Consider the following 15,972-nt stretch of genomic DNA (forward strand, 5'->3'; position numbering starts at 1 on the left):
CAAGATTTCTAATCAGCAAAGCCCCATGAGAATTTACAGGCCAATGCTTCAGTCTAGTAGAGTTCACCGGCTTTAGACTGGAACCTTACCTGAGCCTCAGGCTGCATACTACTAATCTAATCTGCGTACCCCTCCAGATGTGGGTTAAAAGATGGCACAGTCTGACTTTAATCTGCTGATGTTGTGACCAAACGCACAACCCCCACATTAAAAGAGAGGGGTGGTTGAGAGACAAAGAGACAATCCAATGCGCAGATATACTCGTATTTTATTTGTGTGGCCTGTAACTAAGTTGCTGCAAAGCTAAAAATAGTCCACATTGATAAACCACTATCATAAAAAACTGGAGCACTGCATCATTTCGCTATTCCCGCGTGTGTGTGTGTGTTATTGTGCGGGATTCTTTGGTAGCCCGGCAGGGAGAGCTGCTTTACACTTCACAGCCTCGAATGAGCGCGCTTGCCCAAGAGGCGGGACCGTGACCCGGTTAGACGTGAATCAGGCGAGGCAGCTGTCTCCATCGTCTCAGATTGGGGGAGGTCTCCGTCTTCTGTGAAAGCCATCATGTCTGACTGCAGAAGAGAATGGAACAGGGAGGATGAGCTTCCTGTGTACCTGGCGGGACCGATCACCACCGGGCCAAACCAAAGGAAATCCTACGGGATGTTCAGCTCGGTGGAAGGGGCGTTTGAGAGCAAGACCATAGACTTCGATAACTACGCAGTGGGGAGGAAAGGCAGCCGCACCCCGAGAAGCGGGAGCCGGGAGAGGGTTTTGGACACGGGTGACCCCATCAACAGGACGCCCAGCGAAACCAAGGAGGCGTCTCTGACCAACTCCCCGGCGGAGAGGGACGAGGCTCGCACAGGTTCTGAGCTCCAATATTCACCAGGAAAGGAAAGAGCAAATGGAAAGGTATAGGACTGAAGTTTGTTCTTTTTGGGATGCTCTCGTGTTCCCTTTTTGATTTGATTGTCGATTACGAACAGACTGCATAATAAATACATGTTGATGGAGAGTCATTGACCCATTTACAGAAAGATCAATGACGGAATTTCATTGGCTGAAAGTGGTCCATAAATATTTTAAGGTTTATTACACTATGCAAATAAATAAATAAATAAATAAATAAAAATGGGGCTTAGTTTCGGAAGTCGCTTTACGTTCTACCAGTGCATAAGTTTGTACAAATGATGAACTTTTATGTGGCATTAGAGTTTGGCCATGGATATGCAAAGATATGCAAATGCAGGCACTTTCAGACACAGCGCCGGGGTTCTGAACTGGACAGCGACACATAGCGGATTGTTTTTGTTTTATCTCATGAGCTGTTGGCATATGCGCGTGTTCATAGGGGGGTGTGAGGCCGCTAACGTCTGCACCACCTTTCCCAGTGCAGTAAACGCCACCTGGCAGACGCTTCCCAGGCGCGCACGCATCAGATCGTCACTTGTCTTTCACTGTGCGCGCTCCACGCATCGTGACGCAGCCATACGGCGGCGGATTCGTCGCTCTCCTCTTTCTCACACACAAGAAAAAAAGCCAACACACATCGAGGGAAACAAAGGGGCGCGGTCCTCAGCGCAGGGCGCCGGAGTCATCGCAACCCACTTCTGACTTTACTGCCTGTGGGCACCGTGACAGATCAAGCATGTCTGGGAACAGTTACCAGGGGAAGAACAGCATCCCCCATCTGACGGTAAGAGACCGGCCTGGTCATTGACCAGAGAAGCTGTCTGCGCATTTATGCAAATCCCTGCTGCCAATGCCGACGCAGAGGGGATTAAATTCTTAGTGAGGTGGCAAAGAGCAAGAGCCCCGTCTACTGTTTCTCCAACAGTCTCTGAAACAGCAAACCCAAAGCAGAGAGGTGACAATTCTCTACGTCCGTGTCTCAAATCGAGCGCATACTATCGCCCAGGGCTGGACAGTGTTGTGTAATCTCGGTTGACGCAAAACTCGAATCAGGAATCTCTCAGAAAACGGCTTTCATAAAACAATGCAGCGGTTTTAGACAATATGGGTGCAAATAATGAAGCTTTCCGGGCTTTGTAGAGCATGGAGCCTGCAAACAGCATAATCTTTTACTCATCCAATTTCATTCAACGCCAAATGAATCCAAGGGCAACATCTTTAATACGATTTAACTCCGCATAAAATGTCATGTTGGTGACAAAAACTAAGAAATGCTAACTACGTTTATTCTTTTCCAAACTCCTTTACTGGGTTTAGATGCTGAGATTTCAGCAGAGCTGTCACCGTCATCTCGAACCATGGATGGTCACTGGTTACCATGGAGACATAACATCTTCTTCCTAATGCTGTTGCTAGGCATCCTCCATACTAGTTAAGGGTGTGGACACACACTGTACTTGTACAAAAATGTGCTTTTTTTTAACACAGTGCTTTCAGATATTCAGTGTTTGATTCAGTTGATAATCTGACCCTATTCAGCAAATGCAAATGGTATAATAAGTCAAATTCCATAAGTATTAGCTGTTAAGAGAACGAGTCCGTGCACAGCACTTGTGTGACTGTGCATTTCTATGCTATGCATTTTCATAATACTGCTATAAGGTAATGGATTGCATAATAGATTGTGCAATGTATCAAAAAGTTACGATTGAATTAAATCCCTTCAGTAAAAACTCCCTCATGTACTCTCTCTCTCTCTCTCTCTCTCTCTCTCTCTCTGCAGACTGAGAGGCTGCTGATCAAAGGAGGGCGTGTGGTCAATGATGACCAGTCTTTCTATTCAGATGTTTACATAGAGGACGGGCTCATTAAGTGCGTATTGTATGCATGAAGCTCATTAGGTTTAATAACTGCAAAGGCATAAAATATTGTTTCTGTGGAAACCTTTCAGTGATGATGTCACTTTTTTATTTTTTTTTATGCTCCATCTCCTTATCCTCTAAAACTCCTTTTGATCCACACCAATATATATTTTCTGCACCACACCTTTCCTTACCATATCCTCACTCTACATGAATTTGATGCCTGGCAGGCAGGTGGGGGAGAATCTGGTGGTTCCAGGGGGCGTCAGGGTGATAGAGGCTAATGGCCGCATGGTGATACCAGGCGGAATAGATGTCAACACTTGCCTGATGAAGCCCTACCTGGGCACACTGCCTGTCGATGACTTCCTCCAGGGCACCAAGGCCGCACTTGCTGGGGGCACTACCATGATCAGTGAGTGTGGTTCCCCAGATGCAGGCATCATACGGCTCGTGAATATTTTAGAAAGTTGGTAACATTTGACCCCTCTCTACTCTCAGTTGACCATGTGACCCCCCAGCCTGGGGACAGCTTGCTGGAGGCATTTGAGCACTGGCAGGAGGCTGCCGACAAGAAGGCATGCTGTGACTACTCCCTTCACGTTGATATCCCCCAGTGGAATGAGATTGTTAAGGATGAGTTGGAGCTGCTTGTGCAAGAGAAAGGTCCCTCGATTTTTAGCTGTTCTACTGCATAATGATTCAGAGCTATAGTGATTGCTGTAAATCTGCTCTCAGTTGCATGTTCATCTGTATTTTGGACACATTTCACAAGGACAATTGAAACCAATTCAAAAGGAATTTGGTCCAGTGCTGAATCCCCTTTTATTGAAGGGCCAGCAGAAAGTCACTATCATGGTGGCAGTGTATGAATTTAGCTTGTAATCTGTTTTAAGTACAACAAATCACTTTTCTTTTGGGGCAGCTGCAAAATAATGCAGTAATAGCACGAGTAAAGCTGCTTGTGTGACCAGTTTCATTAGTTTCTGTATTCGGCAACTTGAGGTTTTGCCCTCATCTTGACTGTCTGTTGTGAATTAGTCTTGCTTCTGAATTCCCATGTTGTTGTGAATACAGTCTTTTATTCTCACTGTCATCAGGTGTCAACTCATTCCAAGTGTACATGGCGTATAAGGACGTGTACCAGATGACAGATTCTCAGGTATGTTTTGTAATTAGTAATTACCGTATGTAAATATTTTATGTGACTTTATGCTCTTCCCTTAAACTATTGTTGCTCTTTTGTTTTGTTTTTTTAACACATCTGTATTTCAGCTGTATGAAGCTTTCTCCTTCCTGAAGAAGTTGGGTGCTGTGGTGTTAGTTCATGCTGAAAACGGGGACCTGATTGCTCTGGTAAGTGCAAAATAACTTATTTTTTTTCCCTCTAGCTGCAATTGGTGACCAATCTTTGCACAGTTTACTGTATATACTCAGCATCCAAATACAGCTGCATTAAACAAAGAACATATAATGTCTAAACTACAACATAGCCCATCTTCTACCTATACAGTTATCTGCTGGCTCTGGTGCAGTTGAAAGAATTTCATGTTACATAACTCTCCATCATGTAGAGAGAGAAAAGATTAATCCTGCAGCAGCAGCAGCTAAGGATGGCAGGTTTATCTTAGGCCACCATTACCATTATTACACTAGTAATGATGATGTAATGGTGATTAAGATGGTGAAGGTGCTGCTAGTGCTGATAGCAGTGATGAAAAGAGGTAGTCATGGTCATTGAGATGATAGTCCAGATTAAGAGGACAATTAGAATGAAAACCATGATGTATGAAATGAGATAGATAAATGAGGGCAAGTAATTATAATGGTAGAACTGATAATGATAATGACATGCTTGTTAAGCTAACTGTAATAGAAATAGGGAGGTGGGGGATGAAAAACCGCTAGTAGTACTAACGTCTTCTAATAAAAGTGATGAAACCAAATAATGGAGGGGTGGGGGGGGGGTCTGGCTTTAATTTTGCTGTGCTTCCGACAGTTCAATGCATGCATAACAACACACACGTGAGATTTATAGCCATGTGTACCATGTATACAAACAAAGGTATGTGAGTCTTAGGTAAAACATGACTTTACACATCTTGTATGTAATGTAGCATATAACATGTTTCTGAAACAGTTTAATTTGTGTTTAGGAGCAGAGAAAAATCCTCAGAATGGGAATCACTGGGCCTGAAGGCCATCCTCTAAGTCGTCCCGAAGAGGTGATTTTTATTCATTTTATTTTTGGCTCTCCGTCTGTCCATTCATCATTGTGTAAGCTTTAACACTACCTTACTTCCTTTCTGTACAGCTTGAGGCAGAGGCGGTCTTTCGTGCCATCACTCTTGGTAACCGTGTGAACTGTCCTGTCTACATCACCAAGGTGATGAGCAAGAGTGCAGCTGACACTATCACCCAGGCTCGAAGGAAAGGTCAGCCTCTTACTCTTTCCAACGGATTTAACCATTTCATGCATTTGATCCTATTGTATTGACTCTTCCTGTGTTTACTGACATGTCCACAGTCTGAACTATGTTGTCCCATCTTCGGATCCAGGTGCTGTAGTTTTTGGGGAGCCAATTACAGCTAGTCTGGCCACTGATGGGTCTCACTACTGGAGCAAGAATTGGGCCAAAGCAGCTGCTTACGTGACTTCTCCACCTTTGAGTCCCGATCACTCAACTCCAGATCATCTCCACACACTACTGGCTTGGTATGTCTTAATCTTTCTCATCTATGAATGAACATACAACATAATGCAGACTAATAAATGCATTAATGTGCCATTTTGATGTAAAACAAAGTCCCAATGTGGCTGTCTACAGTATATTTTAGAAAAGAACAATGCACAGTGACGTCAAAGTGCTAATGAAGCTGTAACCTCTGCACAAAGTGAAATGCAAATCCGCTTAATGACATCAAAGGAGACAGTTGCAAGGATCTATCTGTTCGTGTTTGCCATTAAGAAATATGTTTGGTATTCATGTCACTAACAACTCTTAGTGTAGGGCACAGACTAGATTTAGAGAAAAAGTAAAACAGAAAGAGAAGGTGATATGAAGACACAATAGGAAAAGGGGGTAGAAAGAAAGACTCAGTAATGGATAATTGAAAATCATTTTGGATTACCTTTAACCATATACAGTATTAAGTACATGATAATGGAAGTGAACCTGTAAACCCCTAATGTGCATCACATACGGGCATAAAATCTACCAAACTCATCCCAGCTCACGTCTCACCTCATACATGTGCATACAATGCACATAATATCCTGCTGTACACTTTTGACTGTTCCCGATTCCAGAAATAGAACAACAACTAGAAGCCTTCATCATTTGTTGCCTTGGCTACCCAGTGCCTCCCTTCTCCTCCTCTTCCTCTCTGCTTCTCCACTACTCTGCAGCTCCTGCTTCTCCAGGCGGGTCCATGCTGTCACGCTGGTGGTGCGATACTGCTGTAGTTGAGCTTCTGCTGAAGTGACAGGGTGTATTTTTAGTTTCCTTTTCAGAGATGCAAACAAAAGAATGTCATTTGTGTTTCCTTAATAAGCACAGGTTTGGCATTGGGGCGATGATATCACAGCTCACTATCATGGAGTAATAACTGTAATTAACAAAGAATAAAAGACTTTAGATGGGGAATTAAGTAGTAAAATCCAGCCTTCTTTATATTAAGAGGTGATAAAAAAGTGAATACAAAGTATGTGTTGATGGCTTTTTGATAATACACTGTATTCTTATGTGGTCCAGCTAATACTTCAGCGATTAGCACAGCAGCTGCATTGACCCATTCCGACTGGTTCAGTTGGCTGTTTCTCTGCTCCAGGACACATTAACTCAAATGCTCAGTGAGGACATCTGGTGGATAATTTTGTCAGTAATGCTAGAATGTGAAAATTTGTTTTCATTCATTTTCACAGGGAAAAAAGTGATAGAAGTAGTTACCACATTACCACAGTGTAGAAATGCATAAATACAAGTTCTGCCTTCAAAATGCAAGTTAAGTAATAGTTTTAAAATATTAGCTAAAAAATACTTTACTAAATACTAAAAATTACTCCTTATGCAGAATGTTTCATTTCCCATCATTGTATAATTGGATTCTATAAAATAATCCATTAAACTATTCATCACTAAATGTAGCAGCTGTGCGGTAACAATCATATGCTCTGAATCAAATAATTAAAATTTTAATTATGTTGGGAGTAAAAATAAAACATTTGCCTCTGAAACACAGTGAAGTCAAAGTATAACAGGAGTAAATGGATATAGTTAAGTAAAATACCTAAAAATGTTACTTACTGTAAGTACGATACGTAAGTAAATATACTTGCTTTACAGCACTATAGTCAAATATCCTTTAGCCGATCAACCGGTCACAAATCCTTTGCTACGTGTTTTAAATATATCTAGACATCTTCAAACATTGTTACATTTAGCAGAGTAATCACTGAATTTTTATGGTGGATATGCTGATAATGTGATGTAACATTTTGCTGTCTTTATACAGTGGGGACCTGCAGGTGGTGGGCAGCGCTCACTGTGCTTACAGCATCTCCCAGAAAGCAATTGGTAAAGATGACTTCACCCTCATCCCAGAGGGAACCAATGGAGTGGAGGAGAGAATGAGTTTCGTTTGGGACAGGGCTGTGGTGAGCGATATGTGTGTGTGTGTCTTCTGTGTAGCTGACACTGTGACTATTATCCACTTTAAGCAACCATTTATCTCTTTCTTAGGCCATGGGGAAGATGGATGAGAATCAGTTTGTGGCAGTCACATCTACCAACGCTGCTAAAATCTTCAATCTGTACCCACGTAAAGGTCGGATAGCGGTGGGCTCTGATGCTGACATTATCATCTGGGATCCTAATAGCGTCAAAACCATCACTGCCAAACTGCAGCAGTCGGTGAGAGAAGGAAAAAAAATAGAGCAGAGGGAAAGAAAAGATGATGAGAACAAAGGGAGAATGGGGACATCAGAAGCCATAAATACCAGAGGGCAGGAGATGTATGTGAGACTCCAGAGTGGGAAATAGGATTAAAAACCATGAAAAAAATCCCGGGTGACAAAGAGAAATCTGAAATGAACATACTCAGTACATCCTGGCCTTAGTGTGGGATATATGATGCCAAATTGAACAGCTGCATTGGGACCAGAAGAACGTGCATTATAAAGATTTGTCTGTAAAGAAAGTTGAAGTACTATTTGCCATGTGTATGTGGTTTATCATTAAAGGGTTAATTTACCCAAATTCAGAAAAAATGCTCTGGTTTGAAATAGTGTGAGCTACTACATTTTCTACATTTTTCCGCTCTGTAAAAATGAAACTGAATCAAATTTTTCGGGATGACAGTATTGTATAGTGGATGTAGCTGATCAGACCAGAGTTGTTTTGATCGGGATGCAGTTGTTTATAGTCCTTTGAGCACACTGAATGAAACTCTATAGGGATGGCAGAGAAAATCTCAGAGATAACACTGTCAAATGAAACCAAAATGATGTGGACAGCAGTAATGCTACATATAAATGAGAAACAGTGTCATTTTCCTATTTTAATAAACGGACCCTTTAAATGTCACGATTAAATACTGTGTTTAAGCTCAAGAGGCTGACCTCAAAGGTGACAATTTGCCTTGAGCGTTGTGACACAATACAGTATTAGACACTGGTTAATCTATTCAGTCTGCTCTGCCACTCTCAAAGGCTCTAATCCAGACAGGCTTTGGGTTATAATCCCTCCTCACCCCTCACCCATTCTGTGCTTCCATTTTTCTACCCATCCCCCTGTACAGACAATGTAGCTCCCACTCTACTGTTTGCCCCGAGCCCCTCACTTATTCATCCCCCATCTTCTCAGCTGCAACATTTATCTGCATGCATTAAACCCATCAGACTAATACAATGCTGTCTGCACTGGAGAAATGGTCCTACATAGTGTAGGGTAGCTATGTCCTAAATGGGGAGGGAAAATGAAAAATCTCCATTTTGTCCCTCAGTTTAATTCCCCTTTTTCAGTGTTCTTTGGCTGAAAGACTATTTGGTATCCCTCTCTACACAGGCTATAGAGTACAACATCTTTGAGGGTCTGGAGTGTCATGGAGGCCCAGCGCTGGTGTTGAGTCAAGGTCGAGTGGTTTTTGAAGATGGCAAGCTGCAGGCTCAGCAGGGCACTGGTCGATTTATTCCCCGCAAGCCCTTCCCAGACTTTGTTTACCAGCGTATTAAGTTTAGGAGCCAGGTACAAAACATACTACATTGTACATTGTCAGCTTCTAGTGGTAGTTTCCCTATAGTTGCACTTTTTTCAAATACACTTATAATAATTTAATAATAAAAATGAAAGAAATGGTTTGTTAATTTATTTTTCTGGTAACTTTCAAATATAACTGTAAAATATAATACTGTACCTACCTATGTTAGGCCTCACATCATATAGTCGCATCATTTCCTGGACCTGTTTCCACACTCCTTTAATTCCACCAAAGTTGATGCAAGATAAAAACAGACATTCACTGTTTAAAGAAATATTAGAATATATGATTATGCTGCTAGCAAAGTGAATCCTGATACATTTTTCAGGAAGCAGATACAGTAAAAATAATCAGAACATAAACAGGTAGAAAACATAGGTCATTGGTAATTATGAGAATGACATACTGTGCTGTCCATCCATCGTGGTGATTTTATGTATTTTGCAGCAATTCGTTCAGGCAACATGTTATACTGTTTCTGAAGAATGAACAATAGACTTTGTCTTTGGTACCTCTCTCCAGATGAAGGCCATGCAGGGCGTTACTCGTGGGATATATGATGGCCCTGTGTATGATGTTGCTCCCACCCCCAAATATATTACTCCTGCTCCATCAGCTAAAACTTCACCCGCCTCTCATCAACCTCCACCAATACGCAATCTTCACCAGTCCAACTTCAGCCTATCAGGTAATATGAATGTTTAAGTTATTTAGCTTAAAGATCAAGTGATTTCATTGATGCTTTTAATGTTTTAGATACAACATAAATATCCAGATAGAAGAATGCTTAATGTAAGTAAGTAAATGTGTTTCTTCTGCCTTTTTTAAAATTCCTTTATTTATCAGGGGCACAGACTGATGACAACGTCCCACGTCGGTCTGGCCACCGTATTGTAGCACCCCCTGGTGGTCGCTCCAACATCACCAGCCTTGGCTGAACACTTGCCTGTGTAACAAAGTGTGGTTGTTGTGGGGTTTCACCTCTTGACTGTTTGTGCGTGTATATGTGTGACTGAGAGTGTGAGCACACTGGCATGAATGAATACCTTAGTAATTTAGGTTCAATGGTGACACAATGTTTTTAGACCATTATGACTTTATCACTTTGCCTTGAGTTCATTGTCACTTAAAAGAAGCACATTTGTACTTCCAGTAAAAGAAAAGTGTGATTTACAATCAGCCAATCAAAAATACGAAAAACTTGCACACTCACGATCGGGGCACACACTCACACACTCACACATTCACAGATCTGGTTTCGGGCCCCCTCCAAGCACTTAAATGTGACTCCCTTGTTATGTAATGATCTCGGTATCTTCTTTCCTGTGAGCATGTCTTCCTCCTTAATCTTCCTCACATCCCACGTCTTAAAGTGTGGGTCTGCTCAGACATGGTGCTCCTTTCCACCCATCTGGTGGACAGCTGTAGAATTAATAGTTTTCTCTTACATCTGGTTTTCAACACAATGGCAATATTTGCTCAGTTATACATATTGCATGGACACGTCTTTGAATGTTGCACTACTTGTGGTATATTGTTACAATGCAGGAACACTTATGGTAAATTGTAGTCAATAGCACAAGCTATTCTTGTATGGGTAAATGTATGCTTTGAACTCGTAATGAAATTCACTGTGGCCGGCTGTTAACAGTTTCATAACTCATTCATTCATTTTATTAATGTGAACGTCACTGAAAGCAATGCAACTTCCTCTTTGCCATCAGATACTATATGCAAATGTATCATTGCTCTTCTGTGAAGTGTGAAAGTAGTCGAGCAGCACAAACAAATACACAAACAGCCAGGTGAATTTTTAGATTGCTGTAACTACAGAAAGGAATCTCAGACGTTATGGTGTGTTTGCTAGTTTTCTGCCAATCACTCGTGCCAGAAATAGGTCTTCGTTTGTAATTACATGCTCAACTCAAAGCTATAAAAGGGCTTCAGCTTCCACCACTGCTCCTTCAAACTTTACTGAGAATCTTTTTAAGCTGTTTTTATTTTTTACTTTATTGATTTCCTGGATGTCGTCTTGGTACATTTAGTGTTTCTGTGCCGCTCTGCTTTTGTTGCTGTTGTCTGGTGTCTCCAATCGCTAATGATTAATAAAGACTTGACTGTTGTCAAAAACAATGAGACATTGCTGAGAGTTTAATACTGACTTGCTCTGGCTTTGATTGTGACTCAGATAATTTAAGTTATTCCCTTGACGCAACTTTTTCTGCTGAATTTTGTCAAGTCAGACTGCAGATGGTTTAGAACTAAGTTATATTTGTGACAGAAAGATGACTCCACAAACTGCCTGGGAGACCGCCAGTGATGTTCTTGCTTCATAAAAAATGGCACTGTGACTATTTGATGGATGAAAGTTAATTCAATCTTCAGACTTTTTGTGTATGTAGTAGTACCATGATGAAACTGTACCACTCTCAAGCTTTGCCTTTAATGAGCACTTTGGTCCATGACAAGGCATTTAAAATATTCCTGCTGAATTACCAATAGGTTTGCTCTGCCTGTCCATGCTTCAGACAACCAAGCGAATAGAACAGATAAAAACTGATAATTTACTTCTCTTACAGTAATTTTCAGATTTAATCAGGTTGAGATTAGCACTTGTTTTAAAAAGTTTTCTCAAAGAAAAAGCTGGTATTATTTTAATTTACACCCCTCATGTGACAAATAAATGTGATGAAAGGCATTGCATATCCCACAAGTATCACACATGATGTTCTGTTTGGTCTTGTTTCTGGTCTAATTATTGAGACTAAGTTGTATATAAGAGAATTTTAAATCTTATCATGTTTGGCAGATTGTGTTTTAGCATAGTGAAATGTTAACATGCTCATACAAAGCAGACTAATCTCACAGTTTGGTTGAGGTTATGTGATCTTCCCACGAGTCTTCTAGCTTCAAATATTCAACATTTATAACATACAGAGTGTATTTTCTTCTTGTACTGAGGATGAACTGATTCCAGACAGCATCACCTTCACAGAGACCAACAGAGACCTGCCTGCTGCTGCTGCCATCTGCTCTGGGAGCAAACTGATAGGAGGTAATATTGAGCCTGTGAGACTGAAATTATGCAAGTTTCCCATTTTCTGCAGGTCATGAAATCACAGAAATGGAAAACAGAGGCTCTGTGTGTGTGTGTGTGTGTGTGTGTGTGTGCGTGCCTGCGTGCGTACGTCTGAACAGGGGCCATAACAAGGCTGAGACTTCTCTTAAAAGGGTTCAGGCTGCTGTTTGGGGATAACATGGAGTCGAATGCATCCATGCAAATTACTGAGCCAGTTGTGATGTTCTAGCAGTGATGGTCCCTCAGGTCTCTGCTGTGCATATCTGAGTTGCATTCAGCTACTGTGCAACAAATCAGATATATTTCTTTTCTGAACGCAGAAACATTTTAGGTGAAATCTGAACAAAACCCAGTTCTGAGGTAGTAATTTATTTATCCTTTCTACAATTAAATCCTGAAAGAATGTTAAGTTGACATCAGCCCTTAGATAATACAGAGAGTGGCTCTTATACTAGTACTAACTTAACTTTAAAGTGTGACACTTAATTGACCCAGTTTTCCCCTATAGTTACACACACATTAATCACAACTGTGTGTACAGGATCTACGGGATGTGAACAAATAATATTACAATCTGACAAATTAAAGTGTGTGAGTGAGATCTCTGAGCTTTGTTGTTAGCCTGTATTGTAAGGCTTAGTTTAATGAAGATTAAACAAATGTTAATAAGATCTACAAACACCACAGTCCCAGCTCACAGGTAAATGCATCAGCAACTGCAGCATGACTTAAGGTTTTGTAAACACTTCATTTATGAACTACTTTACTAATAAATAATGCAGCTTGGGAATTGTAATGCACAAAAAGGCTAAAAATGATTTCTAAATCCCTTTATTTAAAATGTAATAGTATTACTTCCTAAAGTTCCTGGCTTTGTGTAGCTGAAAGCAGCCTGGGTATATTTCCCATCCTGCTGAAGGATATGCCTTCACATAGGATCATGTTGTATATGTGTTATTTTTCGCTATTCTACCAAGAATGCTGATGGCAAAGCTTTGATGAGTTCAGGCTGATGTGCCCATGAAAAGATGAAGAGACATAAATGACAGCCTACGGAGGAAGACGGGGAGGATCAAATCTTACATCAACCACCTGGCGTATCAGCAAGAAAGAATGTTTGCAGTTCTGCTGGCAGGCTGTGTTGAACAGAGGAACACAGCACTCTGACCCAATTTATCACACCTGTGATGCGTTATGCTGAGTTACACTGACGCCGAATGTTTCTTTGGTGTTGGAGGATTGTAGCACCCTGTTAACTGACTGGACATCAGAAAAAAAACATTTCCTCATGACAGGATGAGCGCGAATGAGGAAGATGAGGGAATTTACACACATTACATGGGTGCATCTTTTCACTTTGAAGCCACGAGCCCAAGGTTCTTTCTCTCTGTATGTAAATGCAATTTCGAATCCAATTCAGTCCAGCTCACTTCCACTCAGCTAAACAGAAACCTCTACAAGTGTCTGGCACTTCTAAAGACCATTTGATATAGTGAACACTGTGAGATGAGGTTAACATTCTCAGGGTTACTTCATCAGACACCTCCTTCGCAACCTTTTCCTCCGTTGGTTATAAAATCAATAAAATGCACATCCACTGGGTCTATCGCTGGAATTTAATTAAGAATTCAAAGAAACTTGTGTCCTTTTTTTGCAGTGCAGACAACCCTTCGTCCATCTATCTGGTGAAACAATGTGATTTATTTACAAAACCTTTTACAGTCACCAATTATGTACGATGACTCAAGTTGATAAGATACCTAATATTTCAAAGATCTTTAATAACTTTTACAGTGTGGCTTAATGATTTCTCTTTAATGTGTGTTTTTACGACATTATTGCAGGCCGAAGAACAATCGGTCCGTAGGGGATGGCAATGTCTAGACTGTTCTTTCCTGAAGTCTTAAAAGCGTGGTCAGTAATTCATTAATGTTTTTGTTGAAAACTGATTTTTATTGGATGGGACACATGCTGTCATTTTAATACAAGCGATTATTCTTATTGCAGATAATGAGGACACAAAATTATATGGCCTCCATGAATCCATGAATTGACATTTCTACTAAACCATAAATCAAATGTGAGATCGCTATAAGCCATCAGCTTGGAAAAACACAATTAACTGAGAAACCGTTTCAATCCTTTCCTCAAACAGCATAATTCGTCCCACCTGTGATGTGAATATAAAGATGTAATTGTTCGAAAAATCAAATTAGTAGGCTGGAGTGGATGTGCACTGAGTGGGGGGCATGTGACTTTTGCCAGGAACGACCCACCGTCCTGACCCGTTAAAATGGAAAATGATTCGATTTGATGCTTTTATCTTCGATGATGTCTTTGCTGCACATATAATGAATGATTAACATAGATTCGTATTAATTTATGTGGAAAGATGTTCTAATCTTCAACACATTTGTATGTAGTTGCTAAATTATGGCCCTCGAATTTTCTCTGATCTATAGTTCTCAATTACACCCACCATTATCCACATATTATCAATTTTTATATCTCACTTTAACATGGACTATGAAATATGAGCCTCCACTCACGCATAAGCATTTTGTACATGGTGTCATATTGAACTCTTTCCAGCCTTTTACAACAGAATAAGCACAAGGGGCCTCTTCTCAGCTACAAATTGAATTGTCCTTCACAATGACCAAAAGGAATTAGGAACGGTTCGTAATTTAAAGTAATGCTGATTCTTAACCACATGGTGTCAGTGTTGAATACTGGATGAAATGAAATACAGATTGCGGGGCTTTTGTGACATTTTGAGTCCTCCACACTAATCTTCGCAGCAGTTAACACCTCTGTAGCAGTTTTCTGATAAGTCTAAGTCCAAATTGCCCTCTGCATTTTAAATGTTTTCTGCAGCGGGTCTTGGTTCAGAAAATTCACCTTTCAAAGATTAAGTTGATGGACTCTGCCACATTTTAGATATGTTTCAGAAATACATTTCAGTGACAGCGAGGTGCAAATGGACACAATGCACATTAAAAATGAGTATCGATGTGTTGTTCTTCTAAATAGAAGGATTTGGGTTCTGTTGGTTGCAAATGAAAATACCTTTAAAATCACACTCGACAGTTTGACCTTGAAAAGAGCAGATAACTAAACTGTCTCCATTTATGTATTGGGTCAGGAACTTTCGACTTCGCCACATTTTCTACATCAGCAGATGAAATTAGATTCTTTGTCATGAACACATTCACTCAAAAGCTCCTGAACAAGTGCACTTTGATAGTTAACCAATTTGATAACATTCAAATAAGAAACCTATTTTAAAAGGCTTACAAGCCATGTTTAATGACTTTATGAATAGTTAATAAACCATTGTATAACGTTTATAATGTTTATGTAGAGTACGTTGAAGCTATTAAAAAAACAAAGGTCATCGTAGCTAAAATAATATAGTTTCATAAGTTTCTCACTTTCTAATAAACCTTTGGCAAATTCTACCACACCGTAAAGAGATTTTGGTCCAATTGCTGTTTTTTTAGACACTAAAGTTTAACACACCCCATTAAAAGGGATCTTCAGATGAAATAAAAAGCTAGCCAAAAGCCAAAACTAGTTTCATACTGAAGCAGATTTTTCTACAACCTGGCTCCCTAAATGGTGTTTACATAAATTGCTTATATGGCATTGGTATGTTTTCAACTATTATTTAAGCCATTAACTGCAGTTTATGAACACTTTATAAAGGTATTGGGATAATATGAAGTTTCTAAACTCTTAAAGGTCTAACAAGTAAAAGCAATATTTATGCCTAATCAGAAACTAGTTTTGTGTGTAAACCCAAAGAAAATATAGATAAATATAGAAAATAAAACCTCAAAAAGTTAACAGACAAGC

At 40.2% G+C, this 15,972-nt stretch overlaps 1 protein-coding gene across 2 annotated transcripts; it reads left to right on the forward strand.

Annotated features, from left to right (window-relative positions):
• Positions 1-391: 391 nt before the first annotated feature.
• Positions 392-11,168, forward strand: crmp1 (collapsin response mediator protein 1). 2 transcript variants are annotated; one of them, XM_067497155.1, is made up of 14 exons: positions 392-915; positions 2,699-2,787; positions 3,008-3,192; positions 3,279-3,443; positions 3,878-3,939; positions 4,053-4,133; positions 4,934-5,002; positions 5,092-5,212; positions 5,337-5,493; positions 7,293-7,434; positions 7,520-7,690; positions 8,843-9,022; positions 9,558-9,723; positions 9,882-11,168. In XM_067497155.1, the coding sequence occupies exons 1-14, from the start codon at positions 565-567 to the stop codon at positions 9,971-9,973; spliced, it is 2,031 nt and encodes a 676-aa protein (XP_067353256.1). In that variant the 5' UTR covers positions 392-564; the 3' UTR covers positions 9,974-11,168. The 2 variants fall into 2 exon arrangements, with proteins under 2 accessions (XP_067353256.1, XP_067353257.1); XM_067497156.1 differs by lacking the exon at positions 392-915 and adding an exon at positions 1,345-1,699.
• The last annotated feature ends 4,804 nt before the right edge of the window (positions 11,169-15,972 follow it).

This window comes from Channa argus, chromosome 3 (genome assembly GCF_033026475.1).
Source record: "Channa argus isolate prfri chromosome 3, Channa argus male v1.0, whole genome shotgun sequence".
Classification (NCBI taxonomy): Eukaryota; Metazoa; Chordata; class Actinopteri; order Anabantiformes; family Channidae; genus Channa; species Channa argus.

Bases quoted from the DNA above. Each gene is read 5' to 3' on its own strand.
- crmp1 (XM_067497155.1), top strand. From the start codon at position 565: ATGTCTGACTGCAGAAGAGAATGGAACAGGGAGGATGAGCTTCCTGTG. The intron at 2,788-3,007 runs GTGCGTATTGTA...GATGCCTGGCAG, and splicing joins ATAGAGGACGGGCTCATTAA to GCAGGTGGGGGAGAATCTGG. The intron at 7,435-7,519 runs GTGAGCGATATG...TCTCTTTCTTAG, and splicing joins TCGTTTGGGACAGGGCTGTG to GCCATGGGGAAGATGGATGA.